General features: G+C 36.1%; 1 protein-coding gene across 1 annotated transcript in view; it reads right to left on the bottom strand.

The window, feature by feature from the left end:
• Positions 1-1982: 1982 nt before the first annotated feature.
• The window catches only part of SPATA17 (spermatogenesis associated 17), an 88259-nt gene continuing 62896 nt past the window's right edge, over positions 1983-27345 (bottom strand). The window contains 2 exon segments of the mRNA XM_008630340.2: positions 1983-4568; positions 24279-24417. Coding sequence (XP_008628562.2) covers positions 4488-4568; positions 24279-24417 — 220 coding nt within the window. The 3' untranslated portion in view covers positions 1983-4487.

The raw sequence follows: 27345 nt of genomic DNA, 5'->3' as shown, positions 1-27345 counted from the left end.
TAAAATATGAAGCCAAGCCAGCATTGCCCAAGCCTCTTTGCTGACATTTTTCCAGGCCTACCAGAAAGCTTTGTCAACTAGTGAAAAAAAATTCATCCCAAAAAACCTTCTATGAATGAAGACAAATAAAAGCTTCAAGGGGCAAATTCTGTTTCAGATTACATGGATGTGACTCCCTTGTAGTGTTTCTACTTTAGTATGGGACAACCCAGATTTTGATATTAACAAATTATGCTCCTCTTTTGCTTTTCACTCTCTGCTATTCTGCGTATAGGAGCCCATGGCTGCCAGGAAAAGACAGAGAACATCATTTGACTAAGCAGAACTTCTAAATTCATTCAACTGAGAGCCATGGGTTTATGGAAGGCTTGTGGCAAACAGAGCCTTTGGAATAACAGTAAGCTGCTAGAAATATTTTTAATTTGCATGTTTTCAGAGTCTTATTCAATTTCAAGCACTGATGTGTAAAACTCCATTATTGTTTGCAAGCATCACCATGTTGCTTTGCAGTTTAAATATGGCCCCATCTCATTTGAAAGCCCCTGCAGTACAAGTCCAGAATGAGGCATCTAGATCAGTTGCAGAACACCTAAAATTTCTAGATCTCTGCTCCTATAGAAATGTGACATGTGGATAACTACAAAAAAAAAAAAAAAGAAGAAGAAGAAGAAGAAAAAAAGAAGAAAAAACTCCAAACCTGTTTCTTGAAAGCTCCAGTACAGGACCAGAAAAGTGAAGAGCGTATCTGCAGGCACCACCACTACTATGGCAAATCTGCCTCTAGAGGGCATTGCAAGCTAAATGTTTTCCCTCACAAGTGTTGAGAACATCTTGGATCAGCCCAGAAGGCAGTTCTTAAATTACCTAAATTAAGAAATTTTGCTGTGTTTACTGCATCAGCTATGTAGCAGTCAAAAAAACTATTGGGCAGCAATACTGAAGGATCTTTAATCCACTGAGCAACAGCAGATAGTTTTGGTAAGAATAGATGTTACCAGACATTTTCTAATATACCTGAAGCTTCTCAGGATGAGACAGGTTGTGAGCCAATTTTTGCACATAGCTCTTTCCTTTTAATGCCTTTGCCTGCATCTTTCTACGAGCACTGCCATCCCCACAAGTGGTTGAATCCAAAGATCATTGGTCTTTAGCAAAGAGGTGCAAAGCAGCTTTGAACCCTCAGCACCTGGCATGTAGAGGCCAGTGCATCTGATACAAACCAAACATCATTATTATTAAGGTCTATGATCTATAAAAATTGCTCAGATATAGGTGGGCATCAAGGTATTAGGTTCCAGGCTTTTTGTATGTAAGACAAAAATATGTAAGTGACACACCATGAGATGCTCTGGTAGTGCACTGGGAGGATGGGTTCTTCCCAGTATGTGCTGTTTTCTAAAGGTGTTGTTAAGCCTCTGCAGACATGCAGCAGGAAAAATCTAAACAGTATTTTTTTTCCTCTGCACATGTAAACTAAAGCAGTTCAAATTACAAAAACTACTTTTCTTCTGCTGAAAAGCAAGGGCCATTCTTGTCTTGCTGCATGCTGAAGGCCCTATTTTGTTATTGCAGAGAGCAGCAATCCGGTCCTTTGCTGTAGTTTGGCTATGGATGCTTTACTATTCACATTTGTTAAACTACAATTAACTGAAATACATTCAATACATTCCTCTTTTTCTGAAGACTGATATTTGTCAAATTCCCTACCATCACAGTGATTCTTCTTGATTTTCAGGTACTGCTGTGAGAGTTTTGCTAAATGTCATAGTAAACTACATTTCTAAGAGGCTACAAGTCTTGCAGGGTCATCAAGGTCCAGGAGGTCCTTACAAATTTTCAGCTCATTTTCTGGTGTCATTCTGTGTGTTAAGATTTTGTACTGTGAGAATAGATTTTAACATCTCCTATAAGAAAGAAATGTCTTCTCTGAAGTACATAGCATGTTATAAACCAACAATTTTATTAATAAGGAAAACCCAGAGTATACAAAATGTTAAAAAAAACATTATTCAAATATACTCGAAAAAGCAATTTGATAATTAAAACAGAAGAGGAAACTATATCAGTAAGAAAGTTATACAGGAGTAAAGTAAAACCACTTACACTATCAGTATTTATACTGATAGACAGTTGGTTACATAAGGACATCATCAAAATTCTTCCTATCTTCTTCATTATATTACTGCAGTGAATAGAAATATCAAAATTTTAGCTTTAACTGGCTTTAGTTAAAACTGTAAAACATTTTGATTTAAGCAAGACAGCAAAACAAAATGGCCCCTCTAGAATAATTATTAAATAGTTTGTCTAAATGTAAATGAGAAAGTGATGGATATACTTAATGAGAAATAAAAGGATTCCGGGATTATACTGTGGCCACACAAAATAGTTTGGATGCTATGTGCTCATGAATGACATAAATTCTGTTTGAACTCCAGATAAAGAAAATTGGGTTCCCTGTGAAATACAATTTGCAAAAGATGCCCAAAATCCAAACCTCACAGGTAATACGTTTGCTACTTTATTAGTTTTGTGGATGCTTATTTATCTAATAAAGTAAACAGACCTGGTTTTTGTGTAAGAATGTTTCTGGTTATCTACATAGAAACAGAAAAGCTTTGGTATTTTTTTGGTAAGAGGAGGAAAGGTGTCTGTGTATCAAACAATTCCCATTGGAAGTGTGTAACCTCCTTCTGTGCTCTGGACCCTCAGCTATGAGCACTACCACCCTGCAGTACGGGCTGAGTGGGAGGCTTTGCTTTGTCCTGGGGTCAGAGATACTGAAAGGAAGAAAGAGAAAGAAAGATTAATCTGATAAAGGCATTGCCATTTCTAATCGGACTGATGGGAAACTGTGGTAGGAAGTTAAAGAGGCAACACAGGGTGAATTACTGTAATGAACTACCTTAAAGCTGGAGCAATCAAATAGATAGCTCTCACATATAAAAATTACTGTGCCATCTTTATTCATCAACAGTTTTGCACAAGTGTCTCATGTTCAATCCCTTCCAGGAACAACTAAAGCACTCTGATACATTGGATCAGATTAAATCTTATCTGGGAAACTCAGCAGCTGGGGTGGCTGCTTCCCACTTTCCAGACTTAATTTTTCTTAATACAAATAAACTTTTTAAAGCTTCAAAACAACAAACTCCATAAAGTAATACCAGTAAAGCCCAGTGTCTGCTGTTGCAACCTGCTGGAATGGAGTTGGAAGGGCTTTTACTATGGTGTGTGGTAGCAGTAAAACTTTTTCAGATAGCCTGACAGGCAAAAACCTAGAGAAGGGAAATTTGTGACTCCTAGTTTATAGAATCATAGGATGGCTGAGGTTGCAAGGGACCTTAAAGATCATCCAGTTCCAACCTCCATGCCATGAGCAGGCACACTTTCCACTAGACCAGGTTCAGAAAGTATTGATACAAGCAGATATTGAGGTTTTCTTCACATTTATAGGGGCCAGAAGAATCAAATGAAAAAAACTAGTAATAAAAAGCCTACCACTAAATAACAGATAAACAGATATATTTGATTCAAATATAGTCAAATGATATGAAAAGCAAATATGGTATCATAGAAAACTCAGCATAAAACTCCTGTAAAAATTCACTCACATGATTTTAAGAATCAGCTTATAGTTTGATCTTTAGATATGCTGAGATCTTCCCATGATGCTGAATTCCTTGAGCCTTTTGAAGTGGATGGGCTCTGAGGATACTCAATATTTGGCAGGACTGCTTGCTAATGGACAGAGGAAACAAGTATCAGTTTTGTGTCATCAAATGTGTTCTTCTGACCAAGCATCACACGATTATGTACTCACAGCATACGGGACTAGGAGTAAATGCACAGGTAGTGATAAAGGAAATTAAGTGGAAATAGAAAAACTGATCCAGTAATAAGGTATATATGTTTTCAGAACTCTTTTTTTTTCCAAGACTGAAATTCTTTCACCCACAGAAATGCTAACAGGATTTTAAATAGTATTTTATCTTCCATGTAGATGCCTATCCTGCACTTCTGAAGTCACAGATTGGTTAAGGATACCCAACAAGACTGAAGATGATGAACAACCCTGATGAACCAGATATGTTTATAGTTGTGAGAAAAAAAAGAGATATAAATTTCTAAACTTTTTTTCTTTTTTAGAGTTAACCTCACTTACAAATGTGTAATAAAGAAATGTGATTCCGAGTATTTTATTTGATGACTCTGGTTTTGTATCCTAAGTTGTTAATACTAAATAAAATATAGCAGAAATAATTTTCTTAAGATAAATTTTTTTAAAAAATAAATATTTTTTGATAAATCTTGGAAGCCATATTGCCTAAATATCAAGCAAAATCACTTAACATTACTTCAGACACAGTACAAATCACAAAAGGTGTATTTTATGGGACATTCAGTCAACATGCTGCTGTATATTTGCTGAAATACATTTATTGACTACTTTTCATGTGTCTTATAGTTTGTAGTTTCCAGGACAACTACACTATTTGCCCAGTGCTGGAGTAAGTTTTTCCAAACTTTTCAAAGAGAGCAATCGATGAAAACAGTGTTTCAAAGTCCTAGAGAGAAGAGAGACAAAAAAATGATGTTAGGCTTAAATGGGTTTGCCTTTTTTTTAAGGTATTTCAGAGTTCTAAATATTGTCTTCTAGTTACATTTTATTATGTAAGATAGAATGTAAATTATGCAAAACAGTGAATATTAAATATACATTTTTACATTATATGAATATTACCTTGAAGAGGAGCACAAGCATTTTTAATTGCAAGAAAATATGTATTTTAAACTCTCAGCCGCTATAAGAACTGCAGAAATTTCCTGCTCTAGAAACTAGATTTTAGAGCCTTTGGCAAATCATGGTAAACAAAAGTTTATTCTCCTCCCTGGCAACCAGGCAGGTTAAGGAAAGCACAACAGCCCTGCTATATTTTAACTTTTCTACCTTGCTTAACTTTGAAATATGGATACTAAACCAGCTCCATAAGAAATGGTAAAAAAAAATTAATATATATTACGTAAATATTAGTGGCTACAAATTGATTAGGAGAAGCAGGGTGATCCCTGAACATGTGTTTTTCCCAGGAAAAGTTCTTACTTATTACATTTAATTTTTTAAATGCAAATGCTTAAAAATCTAAATTGAATAAGGGAAACACAAATGAAACTATGCCTTAAGAGTACAATGTCAATTCAGCCAACAAACGAGAAAGTAAAACAAACTAAGTGTTGTAAACTTTATTTTATTTGTCTACTTACTAATAAATACTCCTGGTAAATTATTAGCAAGTCCATGGTATTTAGGATCAAGGTATTACAGCATTCCTACTAAAATTATTTTCTCTGAACCTGAAATACTGAGGATAGTATAACAATAGAAAACACTTGGTTTACATTAAAATGGTTTTTACTTTTAGAAAGTAACATGCCACAGATGAACTCTCAGCTTTTTAGGATTTGATGGTTCATTTTTAAGAAGTCGCTCTGAATACTTTGTACTGTTTTCTATTGCCAACAAGTAGCTCTGCAGAAGTGGATGGAATTGAAACATCTTCATGGGATGTCTGAGGCCATGAGTGAATGAAAGTGAAGTTTTATCTTTTCAACTCATTTCCCAATTTGAAAGGCTTCATTTTCTCTTAAAAAGAGAATAATTTTTTTTTTTTTTTTTTTTTTAATGACATGAAACAAAATTATCACTCCCTGGACAATTTGGATTTAGCTGCTTCACAAACAACAGTTCAGCTGCATCTCTACGAACAGAGCACCTCTGAATTCTAGTAAACATCATGCAAACACTGACTGGTCCCACCTGCATTTCATCTGCATTGCACGTTGCCAAAATGGAACCATATCATTTCTTACATCTCATAACTAAATTTGTTAACTATGATTCCTCCAAAATTCTGGTGCATAAATCTTAAAATAGCAAGGCAGATATACACTCAAAATTAAATAATCTGTGTGTGGTGTGAAAGTGAGTACTATTCCATTCTTAAATGATTCACAAGATTTACTTTTTAATCTTTCTCTATGCCTTTGACTGGCCAATTTCTTATTCAACAGAAACAGCCTACTTGCTTATTTTCATATTAAACTTTAAGCATGGCACAATATTCTAATTTTCAGTGTCTGTTCAGCATCACAAGCACCTTCTTACTGCAGGAAAAGTTGTCCATATAATTATTATAATAAATATTATAGTATCTCCAACACAACTGCAAATGGTTTTCTTCTAAAGTGAAGCTAGTTACATTTAATTCAGTAAATTAACCAGACTAATTCTGTTCATGGGAATGGAAAAATCAACAAACCAGCTTTAGTTGCTGAGAAAGCAAGCAGATAATCCGGCAATAATTTAGGATTAAGCAGTAATTCAGAGCAGAACACGATATCCATTATTTTTAACATAGGAAGTCTCTTATTAATTAACACGCAGGACAGTTACGTAGAGCTTAACAAATCGTGAACAGTTTAACAAGTGGTGAACGTTGGGTGAGACAGGGAAATCAGTGAAACCTGTGCACCCCCCATATCAGGATAAAATCAGGAATGGGAAGGCTGAGCATTATAGAGATCTTCATTTGCTGGAGCAGACGGCTTTTGCTATTAGGATTCCTGGCCAAACAAAAACAATTGGCTGCCAAAATTACCTCCTTGGGACGATTTAGGAGCCTTTGAAGTGAACAGTGTTTTTGAGCTGGAACTAAGCCCAGGTCCAGCTTCAAACTCAAATAAAAATGACAAAGAGGAAATTTTCTGTGCCACACGCCCCCGCAGTGTAAGATTACTTTGGTTTGGCAGCTGTACTGTTTATCTTGTTATTTAAAACTATTCCACTAGATGCTCACAACTGAGCATTTAAACAACTGGCTCTGATTATGACGACAGCAGTTATGTTTGACCACATTTAGGAAACATTACAGAGTCTGATGGATAAATAAAAGCATGCTGACTTTAGAGTTACATTAATCAAAGAAGTTAAGAATGTATACTAGATAAATGTTATGCTAGAATTAATATAAAATATAAATATGTTTTTAGGAAAAAGATATTGTTTCTGTTGTTTCTGTATTTGAAGATAAAGATTTTAACCAGATTTCGACAGAGAGATAAAGTAAGGCCTGAAAACACCACCTGGCCTTGCAAGATCTACCTCACAGAAATGAAGAGAGTCTGTGTTACTGTACCATTGCAGCAGCATAAAGGGAAAGGAATTGGAAGCCAGGTTCTCACGTCCATCTAATGTGATGGTGAAACGACAACTCAAAACATGCAGGGAAGTCCAGCAATGCACTGCTCATTGATTCTGATAGGAATCATATTGAATTTAAGCTATTTGCTACATGGCATAGAAGTTATGAAGTTATGTAAATAATCCTTTTGAAGAACATAGGTTGTGAGTGGAGAAAAACTAGCTTCTTCAAAATTAGTTTCACCATCAGTTCCTCACTGTTGGTAGCTGGAATGAATAGGCTTACCAGTATGAATTCACACATATTGGTGAGCTTGACCCTATAGTTTTGCACTCTCAGGATCACGGGAGCATGGAGCTGAGCTTTATGGAATTTTTCCACAATGCATTCTTAAATCATGTCATATAATTCTCAGCATCGGAGACCTGTAATTCTCAGTACTGCAACCTACTTTTAAATTCCCAAACAAAGTTGTTTGTAATGCTTCCTTTTTAAACTTGTCCAGCTTTGACTCCTTTCACTCTAGTAAATTTTAAGTGACTCAAGTTCAACTGACAGAGCTTAACAAAACCTATGGACCCTTTCAATACATTTGACTACTTGAGCTTGTGAGCTCATCAGCTCGAAACAATGGAGTCAAAAAAGGTGGCATAAAGCCACCAAAGATTTGTCTCAATCAGCACTCTGATGTCATAATGAGACTTGCCAAATGGTTACATAGTCTATATTTGGAATGTTATTAAAGCAAATTCCAAAGACATTTTTCATCTGACTATGAAGACTTACATAAATACAGATCACGTACAAACGCTGGCAAATGAGCAAGACCTTGTAGACCTTCATATTGGTTTGGAGGCCTTTGAAAATGCCTTCTGTGATATTCTAGAAACAAATTTGTACTAACAGTGTTTCTCTCCAAGCAATTTTGAGGGTACTCTACAATATCCTGTAATATAAAAATGTAGTTCAAAATGAGATAGGAATTACAATTGAGTATCTTCTTGGAAATGTAATGAAGTAGAAAGTCAGCTGCCTCAGACCAAAGCAAGAATAGACAAACAGCAGTAGCGTATCTACTCACAGATTGTAAGGCAGAGAGCACTATTATTACCATTTATCCTCAGCTTCTGTACACACACTTCAGGTAATTTCATATATCAAATCTCTGAAGTCCATAATAATTATGAAGCTGTTATGCATGTGATAAACTTGGAACAATAAGCATACAATAAACTCACATTATCTGATTTATAGTATAGGATAGTCTTTTCTTTCTCTGTAATGACAAAATTTGGGTTTGCTGAATAAGCAGGGATTTGGTTGCATAAATGGAGGTTAAAGTTGTGTTAGGTTGTGCGAATATAGATTTCCTTCATAGATGAGTAGAAGCAACATGTGCAGAAGTGTCAAATATAGATTGTATAATGAAAAGTATTCTCTGTAATGTAAAGCATTCCATCAATAGCAGATATTCAGAGCAGATATTCAGAGTCCTTTTCTGAGTCTATCTAAAAATACTAAAGACAATGTATAAATGCATTATGGCAACCATGGCACCATGTGCTGTGAGAAAGGTCAACAATCCATGAAAAGTTTGGACCTCAGAAAAATTCTTTTGTAGTGCTGGAATTGTATCTGTTGCTCCTGTAGTGAATTAGGTCTCTTCCGTTCTTCTCTATATAAAACACCCATTCTAAACATAAATTCTGTTAAGAATTAATGGCAGAAGAAATAACTGAAAAATGAGCACAGCTGCTGGAATCATAATTCTATCTTCATGCTACTGAGTAGTAAAACCAGGAAACAATACTCTGAAACCAATACCCCACAGGTGGACACCCAGACTTTAGAGGATGCAGTGGGAAATTCTGCACATATGTCCCTGCAGCAGGTACGGTCTTAGTGTAGGGTAAGCCACTGAGCAATCTAGCTTTCCCACAAAGCCAGGAAACATCCCACATGCACAACTCCTTTGGAAACCAGGCAGTACTGCCAAGTGTCACTGTAGAGCTATACTCCACAACCCCACCTGTTTAACACTAAGTGGTCATATTTAAGTGTTTCCTATGATCCTAATGCTTGTAATAGTGAAATTAGAGTCTTAAATTGAGCTGTCATAGTAAGCCTCCTGACCTTTTAATAGCCACAGAAGTCTCTAACAAGGAAGCAAACCAGAAACAGCAAGCTTTTAGACAAGTAAAATGTTGATCCAGCTAACTTTTATTCTCAGCAAATTTATCAATACTGGTTAACAATACTTCCAACTAGTACAGGGCCTTCTGACATGACAAAATGAGTGTAACAACCCATTCTGTCAATACAACACAAATGTCATTTCAAGTGCTCAAAACCTACTAAGCTACCCTAAAAAAGATTGATTTATCTGCTCCAGTGTTTCTTTGGGGCAAACTTTTCTCACAACTGAAACCAATTAGTGGGCCTGGCACTTGTAGTGCAAAATGTAGGTCAGCATCAAGTAATAAAAAAGTATTGACTTTTCTCTGTCTGTAAGCAGCATGAAAGGGGTGCCATGGCCTTGTCGTATATGAAAAGAGCTCCATTAATTTCACTTATTTCAACCAGGGCTGTCAAATACTAATGCTTCTATTGCACTTTTCACACAAAGTACATTGACACCAATCCTGGCCCCAGTGTAACAAGTTTACAATATTTCAGTCAGTGAAAGGGGTACTATAATTTTTAATTCCCTGTTGTACATTTAGTCTCTTTAAGCAGCACTGCTCATAAGACTTACTAAGAGATATGAGCTGGGACATTAATAGTGGCTTCACACTTCTTCCCATGGGCAACAGAACCTATTTCTTGGGCACAGCTTCAACAGCTAATTAGCCATAAAGTTCAGGACACAGTTGTTTGGCATAACTCTGTTTTTGTGGCTGGTGGGCACAGACTGCCAATTTTACTTTCTGCTGTGGAGAAAAAAACCAACACCTAGGAAGAGGTCTTCCATGACTTAAGGCTATAAAATTGAAAAGCTAATGTGTAAACCAATTGGGTCAACCAGCCCATAAGAGATAATAACAAAAGCCTGGATCATGCCTCAGGGACTGGATCTCATTGTGTCAGCACAGAAGTATTGACTTCCAGGGAAAAGCATGCCTAATCAGAGTTCCCTGCCCCACAGCTGACAAGGGACCACTGCTGTGATGAAGGGGGTAGAATTGCACCTTTCTCTATTCAGCTGACCAGCACAATGCAGAGGAGGAGAAGGAACCAACATGTACCTCCTCCTTCAACTGTCTACTACTGCTACCCATTTGAAAACCTCTACATTTTGTTCTTTCTGGTAGGAGCAATAAAGTTTTCATGGAAGCACAGGATATTTTAGTAGCTTCTCCATATTGTGGATAGACACAGCAGAGGTCAAAACATTATGATTCTGTTTCCCTCTATTCTCTGCAATTTGCCTTCTAAACTGACTTTTCTTTTTTTCAAGTGAATTTTATGGTTCTTGTTGACAAGCTTGAGGACTCTGAGTGTGATGTCTAACTCATTCCCCAATTACCTCCTGCAAATGCAAGCATCACCACCAACAATAAAACTCTTTGATTTAAAAAGACTGGGTGACTATGGTAGAAGGCAATTTTCTACTTGCTTTAATGACTTTGTAAGTCTTACCCTTTGAAGCAACTTGCTATTAGATCTTAAAATAAAATTATATTGTACAGCCATCATAAAAGACAACTTTATAACCTTCTGTGTTACGCATACATCAGGCAAGTTTCTTTCTATTTGTTAGTTTTAGTCTTTTATTGACATTATGATAATGTGTTGTAGAAAAGAATCAGGAAATTATGTTCACAGTAGGAAATTTAACAACACTATTTTAATATCCTATCTTCCAAACAGAAAGAGAAAACATTAATTGTTACTTAATTTATGTAACAAACATTTCATTATTTTTACACTTAATTTTTCATGGATATTTATAACTATCACTGACTCTTACATGTTTTATCTTTTATGAATTAAAAATGAGGAAACCAAACTCAAACAGAGCTTGCTAGAAGTTACGAAAGATTTCTAATGATGGCTTATGAGTTTGAAAAAGCACTGACTTGATAATCACATAGTTTTAGATATTTTCTGTGTGATGTGTCAAGTATGAGCAGCACAGCGATGTGTGCTCCCCTGGGACAGCCTAACATGGAAATTATAACTCCATTCCTCCCTTTCTGTAGTATTTGGAGAAGTGTTCTGCTACTAATCTGTGCTCACTGAAGTTTCCTTTCATAGCTCAGCAGCTAAATTGTGCTAATTTGTGTTTTGGAGATAGTTGGAGACAACTGACAAAAATCAAGTTCTAAAACCACTTGTCATCACCTGTGCAAGGTAGTTCTAGGCTTGAAAAGAGCCTATTTTAGCTCCTGCATGGTTAGTAGCAGTTTGGACAAAGGAACAAAAGTGTATCCCCTTTCATAGCTGCACAAATGAAGCTATGACATGACAGAAAATAATGTTGCTCTTCAGAATGCAATAGTTTGAGCCATTGTACAAGGTAAGCACAACTATTCCTAAACTAGTAAGATATTCTGTGATCGCTGTGTTCATTAAGGATTACAAATGTGTCAACCCTTACTGTCCTTTCTCACAAGCAAAGGCAAATTATCTCTGGGCTTTGATGGAAGTTTTGTGCAAGTAAGGACAAAGGGAAAAAAAAGGGCAAGGATTTGGTCTAGTAAATTACTTTTTCCTGTAAGTGTTGCCTCTGTAAAATTAACCTGGGATCTGAAACTAGGCTATCCTTTCTGTCATGTGTAATATAACCAGCAATGAAGATTTGTGGTCCAAATTTGCATTTGTTACATTTACTTAGTACCCTGCAGTCATTGTTGTTGCCCAAGGGGAAGGAAGGGTGGAATTCCCAGCTGTAACCTCTACATTCATTTATTCCATTTATTAATGATCTGCAAGCCAGGCACTGTCTGGTCCTTCCTCTCAAACATGGACTAGCTTTGCAATGCTTTAGGAAGAAATACATTCTCCCTTATAAGTAACTGTTCAGTTAATTAATTTCTTTATGTGTGTAAAGCTCATCTACCGAAGAAGAATAAGTCACCCTGATGTAGACACTTTTCAGGTATTTTTAGACCTGTTCAGAGTTGGTATCAATATTACAAGTACAGTTTGCCACACAAAGTTACAGTGCATGCTGTACCATACTTTAGGCAATGTTATGAAACATCACCCAAATTCTATTCTGAATGTCTGTATATGAACCAAAATTGCCAAAGATAATACTCTATTTTTTCAACTATGTAGCCTTTTTTTTACAAGTAAATTAAATTAAGAAACCAATGTGAATTTCTCCGCAAGCTATTTCATACTTGGATACCCTTGAACTTTACTGAATCTGGGCTAAAAAACAAATGTGCAGTTGAAATAGTTCAGTAAGTATTCAGAATCCCAAGAGATGTTTATTTGCTATTGTCATGCAAATGCCTACCTCTTAGAGTGTATTTTAACCAAATATTTTTGAAGAGGGGAGTAGGAGTTCATCTTAATCTATTTAAGATGTATAAATAACATTGTCAAGAATGAAAACACTCTAATGAGAAATATACAACCCTTTAAAGAAGTTATTAAATCTGAGGTGGAACTATGCCTAACACTGCATTCCTGTGTACAGAAAAACACAGACTTAAAAAGCATCTGATGAAAAAAATAAAGGACATATTTTTACCACAGTGCTTGTATTTTTAAACCAACTTCTTGTCCCGCCCATCACACACACTCTGCTAGCAACAGGATTTGCATGAGAAACTACTGCACCTAGGGATAAACATCCTGACTTATGCCATTTGTAAGCTGCCCCTTCATTGTCTAATCTGTTCAACTACCACATTCTCTTTCCAGCTGAAAATAAGCCAGTGCCAAGTGCTCACTGCCAAGACAAGCTCAGAACCACTTTTAACCTGCAAGACTAAAGCCAGAAAATGTTTAACCTGCCAAGATCAAGTTGCAAGTCTCTCTAAGTTGCCAAAATCTTGCCACCAGGAGTCAAGGAGGAAAAAATCGGAGTTTAAATCCTCAAGTGAAAATATTTTTTATCTTATTTGGCTTCTGATATGCAGCAAAACCAGTACTCCAGTTAGATATCATCTGGTTTCACATGGTTCTGGATGACACTTTCTAACCTGGTTGCTTTTTGTGATGAAATGACTAGATACATAGATCAAAGGAGAACTGTGGATGCTGCTGTCTGGCTGAGCTTTAACAAGGCTTTCAACACAATGTCCCAGAGAATCCTTTCAACCAAGTTGGTAAATTATAGTCTAGATGTGCAGACTAATAGATGTAATAGCTGCCTGGAGTCTCAGGTTCAAAAGGTAGCAATGAATGGCTTCTCGTCTAACTGGAACCTGGGTACCAACATATTTCCTCACAGGCTGTCTTGGGGCCTATCTTAGTATCTTCCTTAGAGACCTGGAGGTGGAGATGGAAGGCACTCTGCTCAGGTTCCTGGAGAACACCAAAGTAATGGGTACCATGGAGACACTCAGGGGCTATCACTCAGAGTGATGCAGACAGGCTGGAGGAATGGCAAAGATTCGCCCCAGAAGCAAAGCAGGCTGGAGACTGACGGGCTGGGCAGCAGCTCTGCAGAGGAGGACCTGGTGGTCCTTGTGGGCAGCTGGCTAAACATGAGTCAGCAATGTCCCCTGGCACTGATGAAAGCTAAAGAGAAAACCAGCTTTCCTCTGCCAGAAATATATGCTACCTTCAGAAGAGACAAAAATGATCAAACAGGAATATTTTCTAATTTTGCAGGCAGCTTACTTTGCAGATGGGGCTAACACTAGAGAAACTACTCATCTCCCATTCAGTGTTTACAAGTGTTCTCAATTATCAATAAAAAAGGAACAAAAGCTTTTAGACTAATACCTATTGCTATTTTTCTGTCTTTACGCATACATGATAACATATCTTCTTTATATGTCATGTTTTCAATGGCACTTTTTCTTCTGTGTAAATCTGCCAGTTCTTCGATACAGTACAGGAATAGCTTCAGCTACAGTGATTACTCACTCAGGTGCCACAGATTTGTTTTGGCATTGGCACAAAGTCAGTTCTGACAAACCTGCTGATTAGAAGCTTTGGGGAAAAGAACAGCTGGTATTTATAGCCAAACATTGTTTCAGATTCAACACTGTTCAGAAAAATTATATGGATTACATGTACTAGCACAAATTTTAAAAATAGATTGCTGACTAATTCAAAAACTAAAACCATGCTGCATTGGCTCTGATATGAATACATGTTATGTATATACTAAATGCAACAACTTGTGCTGCAATATTCTATGGTAGTCCATAAGCAAAAGTTTATTTCATTTTTCAGTTGGACAACTTCTGAACTAAATTCAACACTCTGTTGGCCACATTGAGGAAAGAATTTAGCCTGAGACTTTAACATCTACACCTTTAATGTCTATACAGAACTTTCAATGTATAGCTGAGTATGATTATATCTTATAAATGAAGAGGAACTGGGAATTTTTACAATGTTTTATATGCTAATTTATTCATTGACAGTGTAGTAGCAATACAAGTTATACTGTAAAGTTTCCCATACTTCTCTGAGGACTTCAGATTTGAACTGAAGTGTGGAAATTCTTTAAATAGCAACACATTTTGGTCTTCCTTTTGCCAAAGGCTTGGGCATCTGCAAAAACTACAAATCATATCAAACTCTTTGAGTGATATATGGAAGACCACAATCCACTAGGAAATAAACTAAGACGAAGTCATTCATTTCATTTAGGTCTTTCAGTGGGATTTAAACCATCCAGCCCACAAACCATGTCTCATGAGATTGCAGTGTACATCCAGCCCACAGTAATAATGATTACTATACATATATGTGTATATGCTTTATTGCTACCTTTAGCTGGATTAAAAACAATATATCAAATTTTATATTTCTGCTTCTTTTATTAGCTTTCTAGCACTTGATCAGCTGATAGAGGCAATAATGAAATGTTTTTTTATAAACTGGAGTTTGTAAGTCCTGTCCTGAGAATGTAATATTTCAAAAAATAGCCTAAGCTTTGGGGAAAAAACCAATTACAGAAACAGCATTAAAAATGCCAAGCACTGGGCAGAAGCAATTCTGGATCAGTTTAAAAAAGTGATTGATGAAACTCTAATCTGAGCTGAAGGAACAGTTTCACGACAAGCTGTGACCATTCCACACACTTCATTAGCTGCCATAATTAGCCTGGTGTTTCAATTTGTTAGAACTGGTGGGGACAATTTTACTCAGAATGCAAACATCAAAAAACAGGGTGCCTCAGACTTCAGAAGAGGCTGATGAGAAGCTTTTCTAGTCTCTGTTAACTAAAAGATTAATTACAGCTGATGGGAGGCTGTACTCTGATTGTCACTCTGTCTATGTGCATTACTTTTAGCATTAGAAGAAAGACATGGTTGACACTACACTGCTCAATCAAGCAGCTTTGCATTAGTGTACAAAGTCTGTTAATGTGCAATGTTTTATTGTTTCTCTTTTTCCTTTTTCCCCCCCTGCGTTTGAGACTCTCATACCTAACAAGTTATTCTTTAAAAGAGCAGGGTGTTTGGTTGGCAATGATAAGCACTTACCACATATGCTGCCATTCCTTCATATGACTACAGGTGAGAAATCCTGACATGTCTCAAAGCTACAAGCCAGGAATGTTATTAGTTCCTATTATTGCAGTCAAAATGTAAATTCCTTCTCAAATAGTCTCGTTATGAGAAACAAAACCAATAGAGTTGTGAAACTGGTACTGTGTGCTTCAGTCTTTATACCCTATCCCCTCTACCTGAGGTGTGGTTACCACTATACATTAACTCATCAAAGCTTGTAAAGTTATTTATATGGAAGTGAAGTCTGAATTTGAAGTGCAAAGGTTAGTCCTGAATAATTCCATACCTTTTATTCTAGAACATTAACACATGGCAATACAGCTACTCATAAAAACACTCCTTATGTGGATATGCCTTTCAGTTTCTCTAAAGTATTATGCTGAGATCAACAAAAACTGTAAGAGAAGAAATAATATAGTATATCATGGTGGAACATCCTTTTATCCTGAGTTTGTAAAGGGCATGTTGAGACCAGCTCTTCATTGCATTAAATGAATAAACAGTGTACTGTATTCCAAAGTGAATATCATAACGTGATTTAAAATGGGTCAAATGAGTTCAGAATTGATTCATAATATAAATTTTAAAGAAAGAAGTAATAGAAACTTATGTCAAACCATTAAGACAACAAGCAGTCTGTACTACTTTCCATGTCTCATTCACTCCAACATAACTGCACAAAGCTTTTACTGAGGTTTTTCCTATTCAAGGAATGTAAGTTTCTCTGAAATTAATTTTTCTGCAATGAAGCTCTGAGAATAATGTACATTTGCTCTCTGGAGAGAGCATCAAAACAAACAAAAAACCCCCCAAACTTACAGCCTTTCTTTCAACTTGGGCTCATACCTGGCATAATATCTTAAAATTCTTCCAGAACACCTATAGGTATTATTAGCATTTAAATTATAAAACTATACAATCATAATGAGTCAGTGTAACAAAATCTCTATCTCAGACATCATTTCAAGATACAAGTCTGTAGTTCTAAGTGTATCTGTTGCAAGAAAGTCATCAAAATATGTGTCTCTGATCTTAGACCTCAATTTTGCAAACTCACCAGCAATGCACATTTAAAGACGAGATTAAAAAAGTCTATTTTTCTGAGAAAATAGGTAACACCATTTTTCCTAGAACATTCTGTCTGAATGGCATGTATTTACATATTGCTGATATTCATTACGGGCCAGATCCTTACCTGATGCCAATTAGCCTAACTCCATGGATATATCTCAAGTATGCTAGGGCTCAGGACCAGCTCTCAAACCTGCAGGTTTCAACAGTTGTATGGCCCATGTAATTCTCAGAGGATTGTGAAAAGCTTTCGGTTACTTTGATTTCAACTCTATTTAACAAGCACAAACAAGGTCTTGGTGAGTATTATCAAATAGTAAGTAGCTTGCTTTTGCAGATAAGTTCCATAAAGAATTTCAAGTGACTTCGAAATATAGCCTTTTTAATTCAATATTGTGGCAAATTGAATTGAGTTGAAATACATTATGTTTGACATACATATAAAAAATTCTACTTAATTCCAAGAATACTGAATAGCCTATCCAAAACTGACTAGGCAAGGCCAGGGATTTCCTGGTTTAGTGTATGGATTTTGAATTCCAACAAAGAAAATCATATCAAAATAGTCAATGCCTAAAACTAACATAAACAAAATAAATTAGGTGTAACTCTGTATCTACTGATCTACTAGTATCTACTGTTTCTAGATTAACTGATTTTTTTTCCAATTTAAAACTGTGCCACAAGTTACTGTAATGTACTCTAAGCATGTACTGAAGAAATTGGGCAAGATACTCTATTTTGAAAGTGTTTCTGATTAAATAAGATGCTTTAAAATGTTTAAGCAATGTGTACAATGGGCATTATTTAGAAAGCTTAAACATATATACATCTCCCTCAGAGAAATACTGGTTAAAGTTAACTCTTACTAAAAAAGCAAGGTTTTCTTCTATACCACTAAGATGCAAGTTACATTATTAAATGAGGAAGATAGGCAAAGCAAGACATTTATCATCCAGCAGACAAATGACACGGGATTGCTAGTTAGACAGTATAATAAGTGCCATCTAATTTTCTCTTTCGAATCAATTTATTCTTCAAAGCCTTGGATCATCATCAAGGGACTGCATTTTCCCGCTGAGAAATTACAGACCTGAAAATCAGGTTTTATAAAATATTCAACTAGTTGCCCACAAACCCTTACAAATAACCACTAGAATGGATTTGATTTGAGTAGTGGTGACAGTATCTCTTCTTATGCAAATAATTGAATAGTTTGACTCTTCTCAGACATTACTTTGTAGCATTCCTTCAAAATCAGACCCTGTAACTCATCACTAACCTCCACTAGAAAGTTTTTTCAGCCTTCTAGTTATCCACAGATTCTTTTCTCCACTTAGATAAACAGTAGCCAAGGATACATTTTGCATGTTTTTTAATTTGCTTCATGGTGTTTACCCTCTTTCTACAACTAAGAAAATAATTTGAAATCTCACTTATGTTTAATAATCCTCAATAATCGTATATCAAGCATAGCATTTTTCCAAGGCAACTCAACAGTGGTGATCTTAAGGATTTCTCAAAGGAAACAATATACAGCTCAAGAACCTTTCCAGTGGGAGCACTGAAAGCGATCTTCATAACAAAGTGTATTGCTGTAATTAAGACACAGTCATAAAGAACCCAGAAAGATCATTAAAAATTGTCAATAGTTGGAATTGTCATTTGCTTTCCTGGAAGACTGAATGGGTGCATCTTATAATAAGAGATATTTCATTCTAGTCCTGTGAATGAGAGGTAATGTTTGGCGTTCCCATTTTTTGGACGTGGCACACTCCTGCTTTCCTTAATACCTTTCCTTCGCTACAGTACATTATGACATTTACTGAAAAATAGAGAAAGAGATCAGAAGTAGAAGTTGCAAAAGTGACTTAAAGATACTTTTTGTTACCCAGTTTCAGAGACCACCTGCTTATTAAGTTGTTCTGTGATATTAAATTGGGCAACATTGCTCTTTTTCTGTACTGTCTAACCAGGTAGCCAAACACCTGAGCTCCAAGGAGCTCATAGCTCTGAAGAGTAATGCTGCTGTGGGAATCACCCTGTGTGGAGGCAGGGAATCACTCTGGTTGATTTTCATGTGAAGATGCAGCAGCATTCTGATTCCAACTGGTTCTTCTGAGAGCAGAAAATATGTGTTGCAGGGTACAAAAAACAGAGTTTTTGTGAATAGTACAGGATGTATTGTAGGAGCAGATCCTTGGATTTAAATGATTTGGTTTGATGCAGGACTCAGGATAGCAAAAAAAGTGAGAGAAAGCAGTGCTTTGTTGGAAGCAGATAGTTGATAACTCAAACTAAGGGTCCATTTGAAGCATCCGAGTAGATACATCAAGTCATGCCAGCAGTAATAACCATACAGGAGCCACGTCATTGGCCGGGGATCGCTGGACTGCATCCCACTTTGGCAACAGCCCTTATTATCCCTGACATGGCTCATGAGGAAACCGGTGCTGGAACAAGCAAACCCTTACAGCTCGTCTAATAATTCCCTTCTGGCTGCCACATTGTGTAAGCTCTGCATTGCCTGCGAGAACACACTGACTTTGGATTGGGGAACTAGGAATCTGATATTCAAAATATGTGCTAGCTCTTCTCATGCACATTAGTAACTTCTGTCACAAAGCACACTGGTAAATATGGCCTTTAAAGTTTTAAAAGGTAATAAAGCTGACAGTTCAGATGCACGTTCATTAGCCAGTATTACACTGTACTAAAAAATGTTCTTGGATAATCTTTTTTCCCAATTAAAATGAAAACAATCAAATTGTTTAACAAAAATGAAGTCACAGTCTGAGCAAGAAAAAAATTAAAGCTTCACACAGATTATACCTATTCTAAAGTCAAATCACTAGAACGTTACAAAAATGGAGTTGGGGTGGAATTTAAGTAAATTTCAGTATAGTCAGGGATGGGAAAGCACAAATAGTGTATCAAAAATTCTGCCTCATAATGACATCATCCACTAGCCATGACTGTTGTATGTGGTGGCCCTACAAGAGATAAAACTAATTTTCAAACAGAAAAAATCACTTTCCCTCTCTACAAGAATTTTTTCCATCATCTGTTTTCTCTATTAACCCAGATTGAAAATCTGTCAGTTCTTGGACAAAGAGCCAAATTTATGCCTGGTGTAAAGCAATGGAACTATATATTTTTCATTATACTTATAATGTAACATTCTTTATATAAACTCTGGCTTGAAATATACACTCATATTTGTGTTTATCTGTTATATGTGTCATGATTTAATTAACTACTTCTGCAACTTCGTGCAATCGCAGTTGAAGGCAATCACTGCTCAACAAAATCGACTGAAGCTGTTAATTGTGCCTTTATCTACACTGGCTGAATCTGAGCCTGTAATTCTCTGCCTCTGGTGACAAAGATGGAAGTGATATGATTTATAGATGGAACAACTATTGCCTGCTCTAATGGCTACACAGTACAGTGTGAAAATGCCAGCAGGGTTGACCACAGCCCTATTTCTACTGCTCCACCAAAAGTAGAATTGTGTTGGTGGTGAATCAGAAGGGCTATTTTTCTTAGCCCAGGCAAGGCCATGATAATCATAATTATTTGATGTTGATATTTGATTAACACTGGCAGTACTCTATAAGTGATTTCCACTAGACAACATCTAATTATTTAATTATTTCCCATTATTAATGGAATGAAACAACTCAAAACAAACAGCTAGAATGACTGTTTTGCAGGAAGCTCATGAACATCAATTCATACATGTAGAAATCTTACTAAAATTATATCAAGCTGGCCCGTTGAACTTGAAAGGCATATTTTATCTCAATCAATGCATAAAAGTAAAATTATCTATAACTAAGGCATGTTTCTCTGCTGTACAGTTCAGCTGTAATGATCCCCACACACTGCACTTGCACATCAATTATGATAATCATAATCACGGTCGTTAAGCTGAATGTTCATTATTATCAGGATGCTGGTGACAGCAGATTCAATCATTGGGTGCAATGGGCAGGCAGTCACAGTCCCACCCAAGTTTCTGCAGACAGCGTTGTGCCACATTAAACCTACGATGTGTTCCACATCCCACTCCATTCCAAAAGCTGTAGACGGTAAAGGTCAACTTTATGTTCTGTGCAATATGCTTAGGTTCTCTAAATTGATTCTTTGCAGTCCTGGGTATTTTTATGCGTTGTAGATAATAAAATCCTGTTTAGGGCCAAAATGCCTGTGCAAATAATGAAACCGTGGTTCAGTTGTACAGTAATTCACCTATAATAAGGCATCAGAGGGAAGATTCTATCAGAATGGAACATCTTAAACTATCACTTCCTGAATTTTACGAATAAGAAAACATTAAATGCTGTCATTAAAGTCAGTTTTCTAAAATGCATATGCAAACTAATTCCAATACAGATTAAAGACTGTAAGCTATCATTTCTGCCTCAGCAAATATGAACATATGTGAGTGTTTTGACAGCTGAAAGGCTATAGTTAGTGTATTTGATCCCTTGACTGTCCATCTACATTGGAACCTATCATTGTATATTAAATTCCTAGTGACTAGTAAATTTTTTATATTGAAACTTCTCACATAAATTCTATCAAAGGCATTCCAATGTATTCAGATATATAATGTAAAATGTGTAAGCATTTTTATGTTTTATACTGATTTACTGAGCAAACTGACTAGGTTCAGTTTCACTAAAGGTATAGTATTTCCCTTCCTTGTTTGTTTATAATGAAGAATTAGAACAGAACACTTTTTCCCTTAACTCAAACTTCTTTGAAATGTAAACAGAGTGAGATAAAAATTTTCAGATTATAACTAGATGAAAAACGAACTATTAACTTTTCCTCACATAGATATGGTAATTATTATGTTTAGAGGAAGTCTATGCTAATACCCTTTCATTTTCCAGAAGAAATGTAACAAGGTAATATTTTTCATTGTTGTTCATTTTGCTTCTAAAGTAATTATATAATTTACATACTAATCTTTTTGTGACTTGAATTAAATTGCATAGTAATAAACATATGAAAACCTCAGGAAAATACGACTAGGACATACTCGTGCACACACACACAAGGAAACTTTTTTATACATAATATGAAAAAAAGCCAGCTAGTATCAGCTAACATCAAATAATACCTCAGCAGCTCAGAGGGGTCACTGATCCACTGACCTGACTCCTTGAAAGGACTTACACAGTCTTACCAGCAACAGTACACTGAATTTGTTTAGCATAAGACTGTCAGAAACTCAGTTGAGATCATGGCAGTGTTATCAGCCATTCATGTTGTAATAGAAGTTGCATCCACAGAGATACAACCTCATGGGCGACTCAAAGGAGGGTTGTGCTCAGCAGACAAACTATTAAGCAAAAATCTGATTTTTTTTTTCTAATATTTTGTTACACACCCTTTAGTCTTGTGATTTATTAGAGCAGGATAATTTTGTTCATAGCACTGCTATATTCAAAGTTTTCATAGAGCTTAGAAATGAGAAAGTGACAGAGTTCTATCAAATTTAACAGTTATGAAATTATGACCTCACACCTGCCTACAGGCCTTTTTCCATTAAATTGCAGTGAGGAGCTTAAGGTTTTGTGGTTCTTTTTGTTTTTTTTTCCTGATGATAATGACCCATTAAAGCAGTAGATATGTCATAAATGGCCCTTTTCACCTCTTATCTCTCTGTTGGGGTAAGCGGCTCCTAATGGAAGCTTCATATTGATTTAGAATTGGGGTTGGAAGGCTCTGTGTCATGTTGGGTTAATGTATACAGCTATTCACCTCCAGAGATTTAGGCTGATAATTATCCAAGATCACAAGTAAAGTGAGTTTTTTTCAGCTAAACCCATAGTTTATATATGTGTGATACGATATACAGTATAAATATCCTTAGATTTTTGATATCATCATCTAAGCCTGAGCAAGAACTGCTAAGAACTGGAAAACCAAGTCTTTACAGGACAAGATAAGTACCAGAAATAAGACATTTAGGTCCTTTCTGTATATCATACTTATGCTGTGGGACTTCAGCCAGTCATATCTTCCACTCATTGCTTTTGAAAGACAAATTCAGACCTTTTTGTTTGATTGTTAATGTTTTATTTGTAAGGAGATATAATTAATGCACGTTGAAATACCAAAATTTTACTCTGAGCTCATTTTTAAAGCTTGAAGTTTTGAGGAAAATATCTTTTAAAAATGCTTCTTCTCAAACTAAGGTGCCTTGGAACTTGCTGTATATTTACAAAGGTTAACCTGATTTCAGGGAAGTAATTTATCATATCTTACAAAATCCCAGAATTTTTTAGGTAGGAAGAGATCTCCTGAGATCACCCCTACAACCCCTGTGCTCAGCTAGAGCAGGTTGCCTAGACCATGGGTATATCCAAGGACAGAGATTCTACAACCTCTTTGGGCAACCTGTGCCTGTCCTCTGTCACCCTCACAGAAAAAGAAGGAAAACAAAAGTGTTTTCTTGTGTTCAGATGGAGTTTCATGAGCTTCCCTTGAGTTCATTGACTCTTGTCCTGTCACTGCACGCTACAGAATCTGAGAGAAGTTTGGCTGCCTATTCTTCCTTCACTTCTATCAGGTGTTTATGCACCTTAGTAATATCTCCCCTGTGCCTTCTTGTCTTCAGACTGAACTGCTCTAGCTGTCTCATCCTCTCCTCCTACAAAAAATGCTCCAGTCCCCTAACTATATTGATAGAGAGTGCAGCACAGAGCCAAAGTCCATTATCTTTTCTGTACTCAGAAATTTTAATGTGATTAAGATAGCTAATACAAATAGAAGTAATGAAAACACTACACAAACTCATGTACTGAGAAAAATTACCTCAGGCAACACTACAAAACCAGAAATTTATGAGATGCTCCTGACAAAGCAGGCAATTTAATGAGGTGATCTTAAAATAAAAAACAGCTATTCACTAGTTTTAAGATTTTTCCAAAAAATTTAAGCAGTAAAGTATTGTGTTACTTTTATCAGTTTTTGCTATAATTTCTTGAAAGTTTATCTTAATGTGCAAGAGTAAATATACAACCTCTCTTAAATCAGAAAAGGCAATACAAACAGAATGAAACTTAGCAAAATGCATATAACTGAAGCTTTACTTAATCAGGGTCTTAAATCCTGATCTTGTAGGACCTAAGGTGTTGAATTTCCTCAAACTGGATTTACCAGAGAGTCAAGGAAATCTGACATCTCATCACAGCTCTAACTATGCGATTTTATAATATGCTAGAAAGAATCCCATTGGATTCCATGATCTCTGGATCATACTGAAATTCACTTAGTTCTAATAAAATAGCAATCTAAAAAAGTAAATAAATCCTTGATTTTTGCAGTGACTTACCTTGTCTGCTATCCACTTCTTAGGACACACTTCTCTGAAATGTTTAGTTCCATAAGCTTCTTGGCCATATTTGCCTGACCTATGAAGTAATGGCTCATACTTTTCATCATTTTTATGGTATGACGAAAACGGCAGAAATCTGAAATTCAAGAATATTTTAAAATCAGTTATGCTCTTCTCTAGACGCCACAGGATTGATGTAAATAATGGATAGCAATGCTGCAGGAGATGACATGGACACATGTTCCTGCTATTTTTCACTACCTTCTTAATGCTCCCCCTCAGTATTGTGAGAGGATTACTGCAATTTCTCCTGCAGCTTCTTTCAGATTAAACTTGGAGCAAAGAGATAGTAAGTTTCAACGGGATAAAATGAAGACTTTGTGCACAAGGATCTAACTTGGTTCACTTGCATTAGCAGTAGATTATTACTTTGTCTGTATCTGCACTAACAACTGGTGGGAAGTACAGGATGATCAGGGTTCTCTTTGCTGGGATGTGCATGTTGATACCTCAGGTCTTGGCAGGCAGTGCAGCCTGTGCCAGCTGTCAGGAGCAGGAACTGCCCATGCACAAGGATAGAGACCACCTATGGAGACAGGCATCCTTTGATGTCTGAAAACCAAAGCTAAATAAACCATAATCTCATTTAAAAGAGCAAAAACTTGCGTGTAATGCTAAACCACAAAACAGAGAAATTGTTTCTTCAGAATTCACAGACTGTGTACCTTACTCTTAAGTTATAATTATGTCCTAATCAGCAACCTTTTTGAGCCAGATTCTTTCATTTTTGGTCATAATGATGATGGACTTGCTGCTTACATAGTGCCAGCAAGCAGTGAAGCTCCAGCTACCTGCTGGAAGGGGTTGTCAGATGGATGTCCCTAACTGTCATGGACAGCCACAGGTTTTCTGGGTAGGTTCCACAGCACACTGTATGGAAGAAGGTGAAAAACATCTTATATAGAAAAGATCTGCAAGACACCCTACAAACGTGCCTTAGTTCCATCTATTTCAGTTTCCAAGAGAGTCATGAGAGCACGTAAGTACATTTTACTATAAAGTAAAACATTTGGAATTAATCTTATCGTTGCTGGTATTCTGAAAAAAATCAACATGCATTCTTTATTCTAGAAGTGCAGGAAAAAATATTACTCAGTAGAATTAGAAATACATGCTTCAGAAGTCTAAAACATCACTTTAAACTGCCATACAGTTAATTAGAACCCTCCCCTAGCTGAAAGCTTTTCAGAATCAGAGTCCCTATAAGAGTTAGGCAAACAAGATTTTGATAAAGATGAGGATTAAAATATCCTTCCTTGTCTCTCAGCTGATACAGATGCAGAAAATTATTTATTTTGACTAACTGATTTATGAGCAACTGTTTGAGTGTTTTCTTAAATTATTTTTCTTTCTTTCCACCTTCTTTCCAACAAGAAATTGTTTTAGAATCTTTCCAGCTGTATCAACTTCTCCTATCACGTGCCACTAACAAATGTCATGTAAAGTTAGTGAAAGAAAAACCCTGAGTTAGCAGAGTTTTAAATAATAAAAAGCTATAGTAGCATGTGTATCCCCATGGGAAAGGACACCCTCACACAAGACAGATTAGGGTACTTGTAATGCTAATTTGCACATGGGATGGACATCACACACACACAAAAATTAATGTGGCCCCAGTGTCCCAGAGAATACATCGAAGGTGCTGTGAGCCGGCTGCTCCACTTGCAGATTTTATCACTTCTGAATTGCATTTTAATAGTACATTTTTCTTTTCTTCAGACATGAAAGAAAATTGGCTTTCTCAGGGGATTGGATAGCTGAGAAGACAAGGCTTGAAGTTTAGGGATTTGTCCATATATGCACAGAATTTAGTTAAGCCACAGCATTCATAATTTAATATGAACACCATATCTGTAAAATTTACACATAGAATGATTAAAAAATCTTGAGTGAAGTAGAAGTAAATTATTATAAGTTTTCCCTTTAAAATTTTCTAGACAGAGGTTTTGATTTTACTGTGGGTCAGTTAATCTTTGTCTTTTTGGCAAAAAAATACTGAGAGTCATGTAGGTTCTACTATGATTCCAAAAAAAAAAGCCAACCCAAAATTAACACTTCAAGACACAACTAGCAGTATGTTCTACATGTAGTTAAGCACAAAAGTGATCTGCACTCTGCTGTATATCTCCTCTAAGATCATTAGCTGGAATATGTGCTATATAGCTTGGAATGTATGTGTATGGCTGAGTAAAAAAACTTGTATCAGCTATGAAGTTTTGAGGAAGAACACTGGACAATGACAAATACTTAAATTTAAATGAAAGAACAAAAATACAATAGGGTATAATGGTATCAAGTAGAAGCTTTTTCTTCTGTTTACAGTTCTGCTCTCAGAGTCAGGGGGCAGATCCTTACAGTGATGATGCTGTAACTACAAGAAAGGATGATATGCTTGTAAATTCAGTGGCTGTTTAAAGTAAGTGAGAATTTTCATTATGTGAATAAGTAATTAAAAAATTACAACAATTTTTCATGTTAAGTAGGGTAACCAAATTAATGGGAGCAATACAAAAGCCATTATACCCCCCAACCAACAATAATAGTAAGAAGTAATAGCACTGCAGAACACTTCAGTAATGGTATTATGTTCTATAGCTCTTTGTATATACCTGACACAGCTTTTCCCAAAATTATTGACAGTATGTGCTCTGAAAGTGACAGAAGACAGTGATGGAAGAAGAAAATTAAATTCAGACAATGATAGGATACCATTATCAACTGTACAAGTTTAGATTTCAACAGTTTAGAATTCAAAACATTCACTCATTTTTCCTACATCTAATTTTCAGCTTTTCCCTGTGATTTCAGTGTAAATTCAGAAATTCTTAAAGGCTTTCAATAAGCATGACAGAGACAGAGGTACCAATCAAAGAAGAATTAAATTCTGTATTGATGTTTTACTGTGCTCTAGGAAAGTCAGTATAAGCTGAGACTTCCCAAAAGATGATTATTTAACAGAAGGTGAACTTTCCCTAAAGAAATACATTGAAAAATGAAAAATCAT

This window comes from Corvus brachyrhynchos, unplaced genomic scaffold, assembly GCF_000691975.1.
Source record: "Corvus brachyrhynchos isolate BGI_N302 unplaced genomic scaffold, ASM69197v1 scaffold101, whole genome shotgun sequence".
NCBI lineage: Eukaryota > Metazoa > Chordata > Aves > Passeriformes > Corvidae > Corvus > Corvus brachyrhynchos.
The sequence above is the reverse complement of the archived record's forward strand: the minus strand, read 5'-3'. Positions and strand labels throughout refer to the sequence as shown.